Raw genomic sequence first — 17,957 nt, forward strand, 5'->3', positions numbered from 1 at the left:
GGGATCATTCCCAGAATTTAGGTCCTGATCTCTGGTGGTCTAGGGCTCATATGAGATAAGCATGGAGGAAGTGCAGAGGCAGACTGGATTGTCAACTGGGGACTTGTTTATACAATGTGCATCACAGTGACCAGCTATGCATCATGGTGATGAACCATTTCTAAGAGACAGAAGCAACTGGAAATGGAACGTTGCCTGGGCAAGTAAGAAACTGAAGTATACTATCTGTTGGGGTACATTTTCTGTTTCATTTGGATCTTTATCAGTTCCTAGGTGCTGCTGCTGGTGGTGCAGGGACCATTTTGGAGATCCACCTTAGAGTATTCATTCATTGGCCATTTGCTTTTATGCCTCCTCCCTCTCTTGCAGGGATGCCATCGGGAAATGAGAAGAGGGGAAAGGAAGTAGAGGCGGGGGACCCTCAGTCAAAGGAATGTGTTTGCAAGAGTAAATACACGCCAGGGCCAGTCTTTAGCTCTCTTTATTTCAACACTTGGCATTGACAGGTTAAGTGGTCCTATGAATACACACTGAGAGACCTACACACCAAGGGATCTATGGAAAGAGGCAGCCATGGTGCCAGGACTCTGGACTGTACAGGTACCCCATGGCTCCATGGTCAAGGAGCTTCCAGAAAAGCTTCTCAGGAAAGCACATGTCACCCTTTATGTGTATACACCATAGCTGTAGTTTCAACACATTGAACTGGGACACGGTCCTTCCCCAGGATGGGATTCCTGACTCAGTTGTAATACAAATGGCTGGGTGTGTGTTTGCTTTGTAGCCCTAGTTTTCAAATCCACAGTACAAATTATACAGATAAAGAGATGCCTGTGTCCCACCCCAGGCTAATTAAATTGGAATTTGGGGATGGGTGGCTTCTGGGTGAGAATTAAATGAGATGATGTGCAGATGGGTAGGGGACCACTCCCTCCCCCAGTCAACTGCGGTGCCCAGGTCTGGAGCAGGCACTGGGGGCTGGGGTCTCTATCAGCTGCCAGTGGGAACTTTCTGCAGGCAATAGATATGAGATTCAGAGGCTAATGGTATAAAAATGTAAGAGAACCTCTTGGCTGACCTATCTGTTTATCATTTTGAAAGTAGTTATTTCTTTGGATTTTATGTGAAAGTAGAATAAAATATCACATCAAAATAGTCTCATATTTAAGGATCCTTTAGATTTTAAGAAGAAACTGCAGCACCCTGGTGTCAGACCCTGCTATGTGCTGTGTGGAGAAGATCATAAGTGTGATATCTGCATCTTTTTGTTACAAATGGGGATCATTACAGAGAGCTTGAGCTACGGGATTGATCAAGAGATAAAATTCAGGAGCCTGCAAGGATTGAATTATCTCAGATCTGTTGAGATGATTTAAAATTATAAAGACCTATTATATGTAGCTATAATGCTTAATATGAAATAATTATTTTATAGCTGTTTTAAGAACATATAATACAGAATAACTGCTCCTATAATTAAGTGAGGGGTGTAATACAGTCCCTTTAGACTCCTACTTTCTTTTCTATTCTTTATCAGCCTGGGATGATGTGTGGCTCTTTAGCCCAACGAGATGGCTTTTGGTGGGTGCAAGTAACCCTGCTTTTCACTAAGGGGTGAGCCCCTTCAGGTAATAAACCCACTTAATTCCTGCTTCACTGCCTTCACGGGTAGGGCAGGTCACAGTCAGCTTAGTGGTGACGGGGGTTTTGTTGCCGGATGGGTTTCCTTCAAAGGAGACTGTGATGTTGTTGACCTTCTTGGGCCTCACAGAGTCTGCAGCACGGACAGTGAAGGCTGGGTTATCCACTATGAAGGAGAAGTTGGCCGCTTGAAGGAAGACATTCTTGAAGGGGATGACTATGTTGTACCCCGCTCGGATCATGTACGGGCCCTGGGGCTTGGGAGGTAGAGCCATTCCGAAGAGAGGGATGGTATATTCCCCACCTAGAAGCGATGCCAGGGTCAGGATGCCCTTGGTCTCACCCAGGTGGCTGGGCTCAAAGATGACTTCCACGCCAGTTTCAGTGCCTCCCTGGGCTCCTGGCGGTGCGCTGATGACTCTTTCTGAGTGGAAATCTGGACAGTCTGTCTAAAAGGGAAATGAACAAATTTGGCTCACAGAGTACTCTAAAGTGCATCCCAGGAGCTCAAAGTCCACCCCCAACCTCTTCAATCCTGGACAACAAGCTGGGAAGGCTACGAAGAAGTGTCCTTATAACCACTGGAGCTCAGTCCCTTGCAGAGTAGGTATTATTCAGTATTTTCCCTGCTCTGCTACCAAGAAAAGGAGGCAGAGATGTTAGTCTTGTGTCCTAAGACATGTAGTGAGGTCGTGTCGCTAAGGCCGCTTCCCTATATTTGGTTCTCCTTTCCTTCCATGTACCTGGAAGATGGGACATTTTGGCTCCTTGCGGTTGGGTGTGGATACTTATGGGCAATTTGTTTTGAGAAGTGAAAGGTGTCACTTCCACCCTACAGCATAAAATTGCCTGTCGAAGTCTTGTCAGTGACTTTTCACTCTCCTGAATCTATAACTGAAAACATTTGAGATGGCTGTTGCTCTTCAGCTGGTTCTCCAAGGGGCTCTCATAAGCACAGTTCCCCATGGACTTTGTTCTTTTAAGCTGTTGAGATCTTGGATTGCTACTAAAGCATGATCAAGCCTCTCTGGACCAACACAATTGATTAGGAGCCTATGCCTCTTGACTACAGCCAAACCCCCAATTTTTGCTAGACACATGACTAGTCAGTGTAAAGGCTACTTTTCCTAGTTCCACTTGTGGATAAGTATGGTACTGTGAAGTTTTGTTCAGTGGAATATTAGTATCAGTGAGGTGTGCAACTCCCACTCTTTCTCCTTGTAGCTGTCTGGAGGGTGATGTCATGATAAACCCCTGGGCTGATGTGGACCAAAGTAACTCTACACAGCGCAGAGTTATCAGGACAGAAGGGAGTCATGGAGCTGCCATTCTGCCATTCTCATATTGGGAATACCTAGAGACTGTTATTTGTTAAGAGGAATGTTACTATTTTTTTGTTACTTTGGCTTCCTGTTTTAGTAGTTAAACCTATATTCCAACAGATATAATAGCTAATAGATACCTACCCTGGAAGAGGTGATAAGAAAATGGCTTTATCAATAATATTTGAAAGCTGGGGTTGGGGTTGGCTGCTATGGTTTGAATGTCCCCCCCCAAAGCTCATGTTGAATTAATACCACTGTGAGATATTAGGAGGTGAGGCTAGGTGGGACGTAATTTAAGTGGTATCTGAGGGCAGCCCTCACAAATGGGTTGACCCATCAATGAATCTAATAGATTAGTGGGTTAATAGGTCATCTTGAGTGTGTCTGTTACAAAAGGCAGCTTAGTTTTCTCCTGGGTGCACCTCCTCACCTTGTGCATCTACTGGCCAGCAAAAGGACTCACCAGATACAACGCCTCCATCTGGGACTATTCAGTCTCCAAGACTGTGAGTGGAACAAACCTTTATTCATTATAAATTACCAAGTGTTTGGTATTCATTTATGACAATAGAAAATGGACTAAGGCAGGGATATTGCCTCCATTTATAGCTCAGGGAGCTTAAGTAAATGATTTCTACAAAAAGTTGGGGATGAAACCAGGATTCAAATCTGTATTTGTATAAATCCACATCCTACGCTCCTGACCACCCCTTGATACTGTCTCCCTTTATGGAACCCTGAGCACAATGTAGGCAGCAAAACTCATGTCCATCCCAGCTTGACAAGACAAAGTCTGTAAAGGAAAAATCCAGGCCTACTACTATTTGCATCTAGCTGGGACTTTCCAGGTTCGATTCAGGCCTCCAAGGCAGGGCTCACTATGATGACGAAGCACCTGGTTTTCTCTGTGCCCCAGTGTTTTCTGCCCGTTATTATCAAGGTGAGGGCCTGCTCACCTTGCAGAAGTACTCTGTCTTCTGCCGTGTATAATTGATGAACTTCGCAATGATACTTTGGCTGCTGCCAAGAACTGTCTGAAAGTAGACAGTCTTTTCAGGAGGCGCTGGCACAGCCTTCAAATTGAGCTCATACAGGTAGTAGCCTAAATCACTGTTGTACAAAGTTAGTTTCCCCAAGGTTTCACCAGCTTTCAGGGGCTGGAACTCAAGTGAAAATGTGCCCTAAAAGAGAGGAGAGAGGCTGTTATATGTTGGAAGTCAGACCTATCCCTTGTCACCCAGGGACCTGCCTAGGCTGATGGTGGAAATGGCGCTTCACATACAGGTGTGGTGGTGCCCATCTGTAATCCAGGCACTCCAGAAGGTTGAGGCAGGAGGATCACAAATTCATACCCAGCCTGGGCAACTTAGTGAGACCTTACCTTACAATAAAAAGTAAAAAAGGCTGGGATACAGCTCAGTGCAAAGGTCCTGCCCGATACATTCCCAGTACTGCACCAAATGAACAAACAAACAAACAAACAATCAAACAAAACCAAGGACTACTTCTACAAATTTTGCTCTGTGTACTTTTCTTGTCCTTGTGATCTCTCTGTCTCTTAGACCTCTCATGCTAGGGGAAGCAAGCCACCATACTGAAAACAGCTCTAAGGAAAGATCCACTTGGATCTGAGGCCTCCAGCCAATGTCCAGCAAGAATCCAGGCCTTTCCAGTAACCATATGCTTGGGTACAAAAGCAGATTAGGTAGCCCTGGTCATCTGGGATGATGAGTCCTGATTGACCACCTGATTACAGTCGCTTGTGAGACACAGGGCCAAAGCCACCCAGTCAAGAATCTGTTCTTGGATTCCTGATCCTCAGAGTTGTGAAAATAGCAAATGCTTGTTGCTAACTTGTTAAATTTGGGAGTAACTTGTTATGGGTTGACAGATTGCAGGTATAACTAAAACATTCTTTTTTTTTTTTTTTTTGAGACAAGGTCTCACTTTGTGGTGTAGACTGGCCTTGAACTCATTATGTAGCCCAGACTGGCTTTGAGCTTGCAACAATCCTCAGGCTCATAGGGCTGGGGATTTAGCTCAGTGGCACAGCACTTGCCGGGCAAGCACAAGGTCATGAGTTCGATTCCCGGTACTGGAAAAAAACCCAAAAACCACAAAAGAAAAAAAAACAATCCTCAGGCTCAGCCTCCCCAGTACTGGAATTACAGGCATCCGCCATGATGCCTGGCACTAATACATTCTTGAAATGATCTATAGATTCAATGTAATTCAATTCAGAATCCCAACTTTTACTTTTTTGTTTTTTGAGGAACCTGACAAGCTGATTTTAAAATTTATATAGAAAATGCCAACAGTCAAGAATAGCCAAGATATTTTTGAAGTATGAGAAGAATACACGGTTAGTAAGTCTTAACATAAAGCTACAGTCATTATTTCCTTTACCAGATACCAAATCTTCACATAAGCATATACTAATTAGAATACTGCAGAGCAGCGAAGAAAAGATATAAGGGAGAACAGTCTGGGACTGTTTACACTGACTTGTGAGGAAAGGGAAACTGAACTCCTCATGTTATACATTAAAAACCCGTCCCAGGTTTTGGGTGGGATCATAGGAGCAACTGAAGCATAGTTTGGAAACTCCTTAAATCCTCGTATAAAACACACAAATCAGGGGCTGGGGATTTAGCTCAGCGGCAAAGCGCCTGCTTGGTAAGCGCAAGGTCGTGAGTTCAGTTCCCGGTACCGGAGAAAAACAAAAACAAACAAACAACAACAAAAAAAAACCACACAAATCAACTGGGTTGACAACAGCAAGAACTCAACAACTGACATCTAAAACAAACTGAGCAGACAGGTAATGAATACCTAAACCCCCTAAATATGAGAGGGCAGAGCCAAACTATTGATAGCCCTGAGACTGGGGTGGTGTTAGTCCCTATATGGAAGACGTGCAAGAAAGTCAAAGAAACAGCAACCCCAAGAGCCAGAGAACCCGGAAATCAGCCCTGAATTGAAGGCTCCCTCTTAATCCAGAAAATGTGCTAGGACGTCCAACCGTGGCAGCTGAAGCTGGAGGCGTGGTGTCAGGCTCCCCGTGACTGTGAACCACAACCAGGTGGGACAGTAGAGGCCACTTGGATGCTTAAAGCCAAGTGACTGACGCTCCTTTCTAAGACAAAACCTGACGCCAAGAGAAAACTATGAGAATCAATCTGTTTGACTGTAACAGACACAACAAGGGTGGAGGAAAGGTAAAACCCAGATTTAAAAAATGGGCAGGAGAAGAAAGAAAACAAATCTAGACTCTAGATTCTGAAGGAGAGGGAAGAACTGGAGTTGGAGTAAAGGGAACAAGCCAGGGGAAAGATGGAGAGGCAGAAGGGATTTTGCTGAAATCTAGACAGTGAGAGTTTGGAGTGACAAACTGATAAAAAGAATCAAAGAAAGTTCGTCTTTCCACTGGTTCATAATTCTAGGCTGTGTTTTCTTCCCTAAGCACTGTGAAAGTTTTCTTGTGCATTCATCTGGAGGTTGTCTATGAATAAATAAGCGTATATATCAGCATGTTTGCACTGTACACCTGATACATTATTTTGTATCTTGCTTTTCTTTTCTTTTTTAAAGTTTTAAAATATTTTAGTACTGGGAATTGAACTCAGGACATTGCACATGCTAAGCAAGTGCTTTATCACCGAATTACTTCCTAGCCCTTTCCTATGTTTTATTTTGAGATATCATCTTGCTAGGTTGTCCAGGCTGGGCTTTGACTTATGATCCTCCCTTCTGAGTAGCTGTGATTCAGGCACACACCACCATGCCTACCTCCTTTTTCCCCCGTTTTGTTACATATATTCTATATTTTTTTCTTTTCCTTGTAGTTCTAGGGCACGAACCCAGGGCCTCACGCATGCCATGGAAGTGCTCTGCCACTGAGCCACATCCCCAGCCCTATGCTACTTTTATAATTAGCACCCCTCACCCAAATATATTTCTCTGGAATGAGGCAAACAAAGAAATAATGGAGACATGCTCATAATTAAGAAGTCAATTTTACCCATCCAAACCAAAGCTAAGTGCCCCTAGTTCACAGGAGGACTGTGACAATAGAGGAAAGAAACATGAAGGGGATTTCCCCCCACCTTCCTGACCACTGCTAGGCCCAGTCCACCCCTGGGGGATGCAGAACAGGAACCCTGGGGCTTCAGTCACAGCCCTCAAGCAGACACGGCCATACCTCAGAGTTGGCAGGCACGGCAAACTGGGAGGGCAGGCTGATCTCAGACACCCTGCATTCCGTGGAGAAGGTCACCGAGTAGGGCAGGGGGTTCTCCAGTTTGATGGAGGCTGATGCACTTTGCCGGACTGGGCTTATCATCTTGATGGTTTTAATGGTGCCTGAAGGGGTGACCTTGAAACTCACGGTGTAGAACAGAAACTCACTGGTCCCCTCGTTTCGGAAGATCACCTGTGTGCACAGGGAAGATGGAAAGAACAGGACAGAGGGGGGATTAGTTCAGGGTCCTCTGCACACATGAAGGGCTCCTGCTCTCTCTTAGCCTTGCCTGGGCACAGAAAGTGCAGATACCAGGCTGGTACACCCTTTAGGCATTCAGTTCTGGCTTGTCCCAAGTGAGAGTTAAGTAGGCTGTGTTTGCTTTAGAAGTGGCTAAAACAGCTGAGTTTGTGTCAGCACCTCCCCAGTGGGCATGACTGGCTGGCCCTGGAGAATAGTTGAGCGATCAAGAGGTTCAAGTTGTAACCGGTTTTGCTCCTACTCCTGTTACTGCTGGAATAGTTGACCAAGGTGACAATGCCAGCGTCTAACAGTTGGTGAATGATCACCGTGTGGCAGACACTGGAAGGGCGAATCTATTTCATTCATGCAATTTGTAGGCACTGTGATTGTTTCTTCTCACCCTTCTTTACAGATGAAAAAACTAAACGTTAGTAAACTTAAGTATCTGGCCCAAGGTCAAATGCAAAGAAGTGTCAGAGCTCCTGCTCATAGCTGCATAGCCTGTCCCCTCTGCCCGGCAACTGGCTTGTTGGTATACTGCTCACCTTTTCAAGTTCTTTCCCTTGCTGAATAAAGATGTTGACCATGTACACTGTTGGTCATTTACGTAGTTATTTTTATGAAATAGAGTCTGTTCAAATCTTTTGTCCTTTTAAATGTAGTGTGTAGTTTATCTTATTAGATAGTAATATTTATAGTGAGGCTTTTATAGATAGTCTCTTAAAATGTTGTCTGCTTTTTCACTTTAAAAATCTTTCTCTGGGTAATTCCATCACCCATGGCAGCATTAAATGCTATCTATAAGAGAATAACTCTCAAATATCTTTAACCCTGACCTCTCCCATGAGCTACAGATCCATAGCTCTTGATCCACCAGACTATTTGTTCCAGGAGAACAAAGGTGCCTGCTTTGGCCACTGCTCTGTTACCGGCCTATAGCAGGCAGAGCATACAGCATATATGTTCAGCAGACACTTGCTGAGCAAAGGGAAGAATTAAGCAAAATAGCTTACATGTGAAAGACCAATGGTGACTTGGAATAGTGACTGTGGAGGACATCTGTTTTTCCCTGACATAAGGATTGTCAACCTCAGGGTCAAACCTCCAGGGTTTTAAGGCAGTGCCTTGGATGTGTAGATACCTTTGCAGTATAGAGCCCCTCCTTGTGGGAAAAGAAGTTCAGTTTGTAGTCCTTCTTGGAGCCAGAGAGCACATCAATGTAATCAAGGCCCTTCATAGTGACGCTTAGGTCTTGCTTCTCTGGTTTCACCATTTCCACGATGACCCGGAATCTGGGGCAGTGCCAGAGCACAAGAAGAAAGGAGAGAGAACATGAGACTTGGTTCAAAGGAGGGAAGGACTGGTGCTGTATCATAATAGCGCTAACTGCCATTTATTGACCACCTATTATGTGCCAGGACCTGAGTAGATGCTATGTATTACAGGAATTTAGTCTTTGTAAGGTCTACAGGAGGTATATGACACTAACATCTCTACTTCACTAATGAGAAAACAGAGGCCAGAAGAAGGAAGATAAAATGTTCAGGAAACATGATTAGTTAAGGGCAAAAGGGGCACTCATCCTTCATCTAGGCCTCTATTGCCATGCTGAGCTAAGGTGGCCCTCAGAAAGTTGTGGCTCTTCTCTGAGTCTTTGATTCTTCCCTGTAAAATCTGGTGGGCTTTGAGCTCCTCTTGTCCTTGCATTCCATTCTACTCCTATTACAAGTACAAGATTCAAGGGACTTCCTTCTCTGGCTGGGGGCTTAATTAATAAGAGGGACCACTCAATAATAACAAAGATGATTGTCATTATTACAGTAAGAACTAACATTTACTGAGCATTTATTTTGTGCCAGGCATTGTCCTAGGAGATGAGTAAGAAATGGTACAGAGCAGGAGACACTCTCCAGGTGCTTAAGTGCTGGAAATGTCTGGACATATCAGGGATCATTGTCTCTGACTCTCTGGACACCACAATATTCTCTATAGGCCCCAAAGAGGGGTAGGACCAAGTTCGACGGTGGAAATGGTCCCTCTGTCTCTCTAGCCTGACCCCTCGTCCCACTTCCTCACCTCTGGGGCTTGTTCAGCCAGTTGGTAATTGGCAGAAGCTCAGTGTAGTATGTCTTACATGGCACCTCACGGTAGATATTGGCTACAGCTTTGGGGAGTTCTGCAGTCCCGTGCAGAGCATAAAGCCAGCCAGTCCCATCTGGGAGTGGGAAGAAGAGGGTACCCTAAGGAAAGGAAGATCTACGATCAGAATGACACAGAAGTCATTTATTGGGTACCCATCAGGCATGGTAGGGATATAGGATTGGTGGAGGCTTTGCAAATAAACATAACATTGTGGAAACCAACTTAGTGATAGATTTAAAGAGTCATAAAAAAGTTCTTATGTATTCAAATCAGGAATCCAACCTGAGGGAAATTACTGAAGAAAAATCCCTCCAGATGAAAAATTACCCAGATACACATACACACAGACACAGACACATGGACACGCAGACACACACAGACACACACACACACACACAAGCCACTTATAATGTGGATGAAACTTGGAGGTAAACATTCAACATGAGGGGAATGTTAAATATGCGACTCTTATTCAAAGCAATATTAGGCAGTCATTAAAATGATTATCTCAAATTATATAGTTAAATGGAAAAATATTAATAACATAATGTAAACCAAATGCAAGGCTGAGTATGTTATAATGACAGTTATGGCTATATCTGAATGAGGATTGGTAGTAAAGATAGAAAAAAATTCATTTTGGAAGACTGTGGCTACTTTTATTTTCCCTTTTTATTAAAGTCAGTATGATGGTATTTATGCTATTAAGATAAATATTAATTGCTTAGTGTTTGGTGTAGAACTTCATTTCAGAATTGAGCCCTTGGCTGTAAAAGAATCTCCTACATAGGAAAATGAGGACAAAAAGGGAAGCCAAAGTCTGACAGTCCGTATGATTCCCCCATTTTTCGGTCATGATCTGGGTACTCCGCTCCTTGTTATAATATTCTCTGAGCTCCCAAACTGTCTTCTAAACTCTCTCCCTCCTTTCATTATGCCAGGAATCCCCCGGAGAGGCCTCAACCTACCTGGTGCTTGCGGTTCTCCAAGTTCATGGTGCGGGGCCTGTAGGTAATCTCGTAAGGCTTATTTTGCTGATGGGCCTCCAGCGTGATAAACTCAGGCCCTTCCCAGTGCTCACCCTCAAAGATGGGATGCAAATTCCAGGTCTGGTTGGTGCGGTTTGACAGCAGGATGGTCTGTGTGTGCTTGGAGCGTACCTGGCAGTTGAAATTCACCACCTGGAAGAAGGCAGGCACCTCAGCTTCCTGGCTCTTGCCCCTGGTCTGTTTCCCAGTCCCAAGAGAGAGAAAATGTGTGCAAGGGAAGGCTAATTTTAACAGGACTTTGAATCCTGAGTTTCAGTTGATACTTTTTTTTTCTTTCATTCTTTCAACAAATATTGACTGCGTACTTTCCATGTTCCAGGCACTGTTCTTGGTGGTGGAATGGAGGCAGTGAACAAAATAACAAAAATCCCTGCCTTCAAAGAGCTTGTGTTCTAGTGGCAAAAGATAGGAAAAAATCAAGGACGTATATAATGCAGAATATGTAAGCTAGGAATAAATGCTATGGAGCAAAATAAAGCAGGGCAAGGGATATAAATAATGGCAGATGGTGGGTGGGTGTGAAATTTCAGCCAAGATGACATATACTGAAAAAAGATATTTTATTAAGGACCACGAAGGACAAATCAGGAGACACCCAAGGGAAAAAGCCTCCTCCTAAGCAGAGGAAACATCCCCTGCAAAGATCTTGAATTTTGATGAATGAACAGAAGGGAATGTAGTAGTGAGAGATAAATTAATAGGAAAGGACAGCATCTAGGATCTTAGGTGTCATGGTAGAGACTTTTATTTTCCTTTTATTGACATAAGGAGACTTTGGGGAGTTTTGCATAGGGAGGGTTTTAACAGAATCACGGTGGATGCTGACAGGTGACAGAGGAAGAGACCAGTTAGAAGAAACTTCCAATAGACCAGGCAGGAGATGACTGTGGCTTAGGTGACACTAGGGATGGTGGGAAGTGGATACATTTCAGTTGTACTTTGAAAAACCAATAGGATTTTATGATGTATGGAATATTGGGTATAAGTGGAACAAGATTGAAGAACGAGACCTAAGTTTTTAGCCTGAGCAGCCAAAAAGATGGAGGTGCCACTTATTGGGGTGAGGTGGACTGTGGGGTGAGCAGGAACGCAGTTCTGTACGTGTGCCTTTGAGAAGCCTATTAGTTGCACAGGAAGTGGAACCTACAAAGATGGAGTTTAAGGGAAAAGTCCAAATTGGAGATACACATTTGGGAGTTGTCAGTACAATGGTGCTGTGATCAATGGGGAGAGATTGTCCTTAGAAAAAAGACAAAAAAGACTGATTTCTGACAGGTGATTGCTGTAAGAAGAAGGGTCAGAGTGGGAGCAGCTGGTGAGCCAGGAGGAAGTGAGGACAGACTGGAGGTCGGGAGGCAAGTGAAGGACTGTTTCGAGAAGGGGGATCAATTTACAGCAATACACTCTTATCTACTGCTCAAGTGAGATGAAGGGTGAGAACCAGGCATTGGATTGAGCAACATGGACAGTGTGGTACTGGCAGAAAGTTAGCCACACAGATCAGTGGACCAGAATAGATTTCAGCAATAGACCTGCACTTATGTGATCAAAGGATTTTGTCGAAGGTGCAAAGGCAGTTCAATGGAAAAAGGGCAGTCTTGTCAATAAATGGTGCTGGGATTACTGGATATTCCCATACACAAAATTTTGAGGCATATCTTGCACTATCTACAAAGGTTAGCTCCAAGCACATTGAAGACCAAATGTCAAACTTTAAGAAGAGAATAAGTGACTAAATTAAAAATAGAAGATTGGAACAGACACTATAATAAAGAAGACATATGATGGCAAGTGAACACCTGAGATGTTCCCTGTCATTAGTTATTAGGGAAATGCAAATGAAAAGCCTCATCCAGACACTGCTACACACTTAGTAGCATGGCCTAAATTTGAAAAATTGACCACATCAAGTGTTGACAAGGATGTGGAGCAAGTAGGAATGTCAGACATTGCTGGTGGGAATGTAAAAGACACAGTCACTATGGAAAACAGTTTGTCAGCTTCTGCAGTAGGTAGACAGAGATGTACATCACAAGCCACAACTAGGTATTTGTGCAAGAGAAATAAATGTCTGTGTTCTTGCTGAGTCTTGTTCATACCTGTTCATAGCATCCTGTCTGATTTCATCCATGTAACAGTCTTGAAATAACAAAGGGACAGGGAGGAAGATTGGGTGTCATTGTTACCATCACAACACGGTCAAGAAACAGATATCAGCACAGTTAGGTTTCCAGGAACATGGCCCAGAGACAGTTCATTTAAGCCACTTTTTTTTTAACCATGGAGAAAGAGAAAGGTGCTAATCCTTTACTCACAGGTCTTATACCAAAATTTGATCTAGAAGGGCATTAGTGTAAGCTTCCTTGAGAATGTAAAGCCAGAGCTGAGAGCCGAGGAATGAATAGGAATGAACCAAATGAGAGGAAAAGAACACTTTCTATCCAGACTATCTATCCAGTGGTAGGGATGGCTTGTTCAAAGTCTCTGTGGTTGGAGGGAGGAGGTCTGAATGACTGATTCGGACACCGAGGACTAGGTGCCCTGGATGGCACAGTCCTGCTGCTGCTCCACTCCTGGGCAGCACCAACTCACCTCTTTTACAGCAGGTGGTCCCACGCATACACCAGACAGGGTGAGGCTCAGAGGGTTGCCCCCCTGGATGAAGCAGGGAATATTTTTACAGAAAGTCTCCTTTCCCACCTCTGTGGGACGGTAGGTCACTTCGAAAGAAACCTCCATGCCAGGGGTGATGTAGCCTTCATCTGGGCTGATCGAGAAATGAGGCTCGAATTTTTGGACATCCCAGTTGAACCTTTCAGGCAAAAGAAGACAAGCAAGACAGTTTACTAATACTCTGAGGGTTTCCTTGGAGCTACTGAGAACAATAGACTTTGCCTGGGCTTTTAGCTGCTGGGTTCCCCTCTCTGGCCTGCTCCCTAGGACTCAGGAGGAGAAAGAGCGGCCAGGAAAAGCAGAGGCAGAGGAAGCATGGGCCTAGGTAGCTCTCTGGTAAGGTGATCTGGCTCCTTCTCAGAGCTGAGCCAGTGGTGGAAAGTGGCCACATCTTATCTTTGTACCCTCAGGACACATCCCAGATCATTTATGCATGAACATGTGATGGAGATCACTACGAAGCAGCCCTGAGCAGGACTTACATTAACCAATTGCCTTTCATGCTTACTTGAGAGTCTGTCCAAGGCCTTGGGTCTTTGGAGATGGGTGGTGGACTCATAGTAAGTGAATCTCTGTGAGGTTTGCTAATCCCTACTAAAACCTGTAATGGTGGATGAAGCTGGAAATCCTTGAAGGATGAAACAAGATCACAACTAGATAAAGACTATAGCCTCAGGCATCTCACTCCTGGGTGGATTAATTTAATCTTTATTAAGGATTAATATAATAACTTACTTGGAGAAGTCCTTGAGTGATTCTCCCTTCTTGAGTATTCCCCTCCCTTCTTCTGATAACCAAATAAACACAGGCGACCCAGAGAAGGTCTTGGTCTTAGCCCTGAGAGAATATCAAATTCTTTGGGAGGGCTTTGGTCCTCCTGGAACCCTGAAATCACTCCATTTGCCTCTTTTTATTTAGCCTTTGCCATGCACTCATTGAGGAGATGGAAGATCTGATCAGCCCACAATAACTGAGGGGTATTACTAACCCAATGAACATGTGCATGTGTATCCCCAAGGTGCACAGCTAACAAGTGGTTGGGCTAGGACTGGAGCCCACCTGAGTCTATGGCCTTAACCATTTCTTGCACTGTTTTCCAGTTCAGATTCAGGAGGGTGGTGACTCTTATGTGAGAGCTGCACCTGTTCTTGGTGGCACTGGGATTTGATGGCCCAGTGTGGTCATCTGGGCACTTGGTCCAGGCAGGAGACAGGCATGGATGGTATAGAGCACTGTCTCCAGGGTCAGGGCCACCACACCTCACCTCACTGGGAGCCATTCACACCGAGTCTGTGTGATGCGTGTCCCCTGGGGTGAGCAGTGCACAGCCTACACTGCTGTGTCAGTGTCCGTGAGAGGCAAGAAGGAAGAGTCTGGAAAGAAGAGTTGCTGGAGAGGTACTGTACCTGGTTTCTGCTCCTGGCTGCACCATCCTGGGCAAATCACCTAACCTCCTTGGGTCTTACTTCATCTATGCAATGGGAATCTATGGTACCCACCTTAGAGGGGCCTGGGATAATAAAGTAGAGATTATATGTAAGGATCTGCAGCACTGCCCCCGCACAGAGTAAGTTTTTGCTACGCGCATGATTTTGGAAAAGTTACTCAATCTCTTTGTACCTCAGTTTCCTCATTTGTAACATAGATTTGTACAGTATTGGTCTCCTAGGGTTGTTGTTGGGATGCAGTGGGATGAGCCATGTAAAGGACATGTATCAGGACTGAGAAAATATTCTCTATCATTAATTTTAGTAATCATGGCAGCAGTGGTCACTGTGTTGAAACCACTGCTATCACATCTTGAGGCAAGGATGTGTGTGTAGAAGGGAAAAGATGGAAATGAAAAGTGGCTGCATTTGCAAAACGAAATCTGGCAGGGCAAGAACAGTGCAGCTGCATGCTGCAGCCAGGGGCAACGCATGGCTTCCTACCTTGCACCCATGTCGCCTGAGTTCAACATGAGGATGCGGCGTGTGGCTTGTGCCTGATACACGACTGGCCCAAAGGGAAGGTGATCCTGGTCCAGAGAGATCTCCAGGGCCTGGCAGCAGCCATTAAGGAGGAAGAGGGGGCGCAGGAGGCCCAGGCTTTCCATGAACACCTCCTCGGAGAAGGGAGGGATGCGCTTCTTTGGGGCAAAGATGACTTCCACCTTACAGACCTCTTTGGGCTTCAGGGTGATGTTTTGGAAGGGCACAAAGGTGATGACCTGGGTAAACAAGAGCTAGACTCAGCCACTGACAGTGGGGGATTCGGAGGCAGGGGTTTCCTGAAGTCTTTCTGCTGGTGCTGCCAGCCCAAGGGACAAATCTCACATCTGCTCGTACCAGCTGTAAATCTCACATCTGCTCTTACCAGCTGTGTAATCTATGGTAAGTTACTTAAAACTTCTGAGACTGGCTCACTGGTAAATTTTAAGATCATGTATATAAAGAGTGTGGCACTTGGGGCTGGGGATTTAGCTCAGTGGCACAGCGCCTGCCTGGCAAGAGAGAGGTCGTGAGTTTGATTTCTGGTACTGGAAAAAACCAAGATAAACCGAAAACAAAAAAGAGTGTGGCACCTAGCAGGCATCTGATAAATGTCAGTGGCTTTCCTTTCCCTTCCCAGTGGGCACTTCCTTCTTTCTCTTCCTTCCTTGTAGAGATAATAGGAAACACGTGGGAATCTACTTTTTCTCAAGGATACTCCCTGGGATTGCAAATTCCACGCTCTTGTCCCAGGCTGAGTGACTCTGTGCTTCTAGAAGGGGTTGGAACCCACATTTTCAAGGGTCCCCCAGATGACTCATGATTCCAAAGTTTGAGAGCCATTGCACACATGCAGATGTTTTTCTCTTTGCCCTTAGTCCCGATAAAAAGCAAATCCAAAGAAAGCAAACTCATTTTTGATCCTTAAACTCCCTTTGGTACAGAACGTTGAACAGTTACCCAGAAGTGGTCTGTGGCCCAGGGAGTGAGGTCGGGGACAGAAGAGCTGGAACAGCAAAGTCGTGCCAGAGATCTCTCAAATATGAGGATGCTGGAATTAGTCTCAGGGCAATGGGGCCACGTAGAAAGCTCTCAGTATGGTCTGGGTCATTGTAGATGCACAAGAAATGTGAGCAGTTAGTGTTGTTAGCTTGGTCATCATTATGGATGGGAAGCACAAAGAGCCTCCGGGGCCCCCGAGCACCAACCTTGGGTTGCTGGAGTTCTGGAGTGGAGAACAGTGCAGAATGGTTAAATGTGAGCGGTGCAAGGCTGCTGTTCATGATGCAAACGGTTTTCTTCGCAACCTGTCCTGGCAGGACAGCTCCTAACTTCACAATCCTATTTGCTGGATCTAGGACTGAAATCTGTGGAATGAGAGGTTAGGAAGAAGGATTCATGGGGGGCTGGGGATTTAGCTCAGTGGCACAGCGCCTGCCTGGCAAGCGCAAGGTCGTGAGTTCGATTCCTGGTACTGAAAGAAAAAAACCAAAAAAAAAAAAAAAAAAAAAAAAAAAGGAAAAGAAGGATTCATCAGCAAATGAGAAAAATAAATTAATGATATGTATATCCCAGTGAGGCAATGGGGACTTCCTCTCTCATAGGGGTCTAATTTCATGTTGGATGGGTGTCTGTTCACTCAACATTCATGTACATAAAATGCCCACTAAATTAACAAAACTACATAATTAAAACTCGGTTAGGGAGAGGGAGGAAAAGCTCAGAGCACCTCAACAGCATATTGCAGGAGGTTGAAACTAGACTGGGGCTCAGGGAGGCCTTCTTGAAGATGGTACACTTACCTTGACAGCCAAAGAAGGGCAGGGTATAGTCAATGTGGGGAATGTGGGCAGCGGGTGGAGAGCGCTGCAGGGGGAAGTGATGGCCTGTGTGAAGTCCTGGCTTAGAAGGAGTGGCCTGTGGCTTGGAGCTAGCGCTGAGAGGAATTTGGAGAGGGGGTCAGGTCTGAAAGGTCTTTTGGGCCACAGGTGGGTGGGAAGAGGGAGAGTGGGCTTTGTTCTAGGAGAAATGGGAGACAGCAAAACAGAGGGACCTAATCTAATGTGTATTATTATTATTATTAGTTGGCCAGAGTGCTCTGTGAAGACTGTAAGACAGAAAGCATGAAGGGTAGAGAGGATGGTGATTTGGTTGGAATGGTGTCAGGAGAGGTGGACAGAAGCAGATACATTGCAAAACCCTCATCTAAGGCCCAAAATGTTGATCTGGATGGGTGTTGGGGACTGGGCTGTATAAGGGTTAAGTTGCTAACTACAGTACTTTCTGGCTATAAAATATATATTGGAAAAGCTCATTTTCACAGCCTCTGAAGGCAAAGTAAAACTGCAGCTGAGGACATTTAGTTCTCACTCCAATTCAAGAGCAATAAACCGCCAACCTTAGAGATAAGACAGTTCTCTTAATTAGCAATATTTACTACTTGGAATGTCTTTGTTCTAACTTCTCAAGGCCTTGCTCATCTTTGCACCTTCTACCTCAGCAATTCCTTGCATTTCCCTACATGCCTCTCTAATTTGTTGAAAACCCAATAAATACTGGCAGTCCAGAAAAGTCTTTGTCTTAGCTCTGAGAGAGTTCTGACCTCCCTGGACTCCCTACAAGCCATATTGCATTTTGTCTTTTATTTGATCCTTTTCTGTATGCTCATCTATAA

The 17,957-nt window shown here is 44.8% G+C and overlaps 1 protein-coding gene across 4 annotated transcripts in view; it reads right to left on the reverse strand.

The window, feature by feature from the left end:
- Nucleotides 1-463: 463 nt before the first annotated feature.
- Nucleotides 464-17,957, reverse strand: part of Hydin (HYDIN, axonemal central pair apparatus protein) — a 380,912-nt gene continuing 363,418 nt past the window's right edge. For all 4 annotated transcript variants that reach the window (XM_013503972.1, XM_013503969.1, XM_013503970.1 and 1 more), the window contains exons 78-86: nt 16,492-16,650; nt 15,245-15,522; nt 13,233-13,452; nt 10,560-10,772; nt 9,526-9,689; nt 8,591-8,741; nt 7,168-7,398; nt 3,923-4,147; nt 464-2,090 (exon numbers count right to left, since the gene is read on the reverse strand). In XM_013503972.1, coding sequence (XP_013359426.1) covers nt 1,608-2,090; nt 3,923-4,147; nt 7,168-7,398; nt 8,591-8,741; nt 9,526-9,689; nt 10,560-10,772; nt 13,233-13,452; nt 15,245-15,522; nt 16,492-16,650 — 2,124 coding nt within the window. In that variant the 3' untranslated portion in view covers nt 464-1,607. The remainder of the gene's footprint in view (nt 2,091-3,922; nt 4,148-7,167; nt 7,399-8,590; nt 8,742-9,525; nt 9,690-10,559; nt 10,773-13,232; nt 13,453-15,244; nt 15,523-16,491; nt 16,651-17,957) is intronic.

This window comes from Chinchilla lanigera, unplaced genomic scaffold, assembly GCF_000276665.1.
Source record: "Chinchilla lanigera isolate Chin_1 unplaced genomic scaffold, ChiLan1.0 scaffold00083, whole genome shotgun sequence".
NCBI classification, from domain to species: domain Eukaryota; kingdom Metazoa; phylum Chordata; class Mammalia; order Rodentia; family Chinchillidae; genus Chinchilla; species Chinchilla lanigera.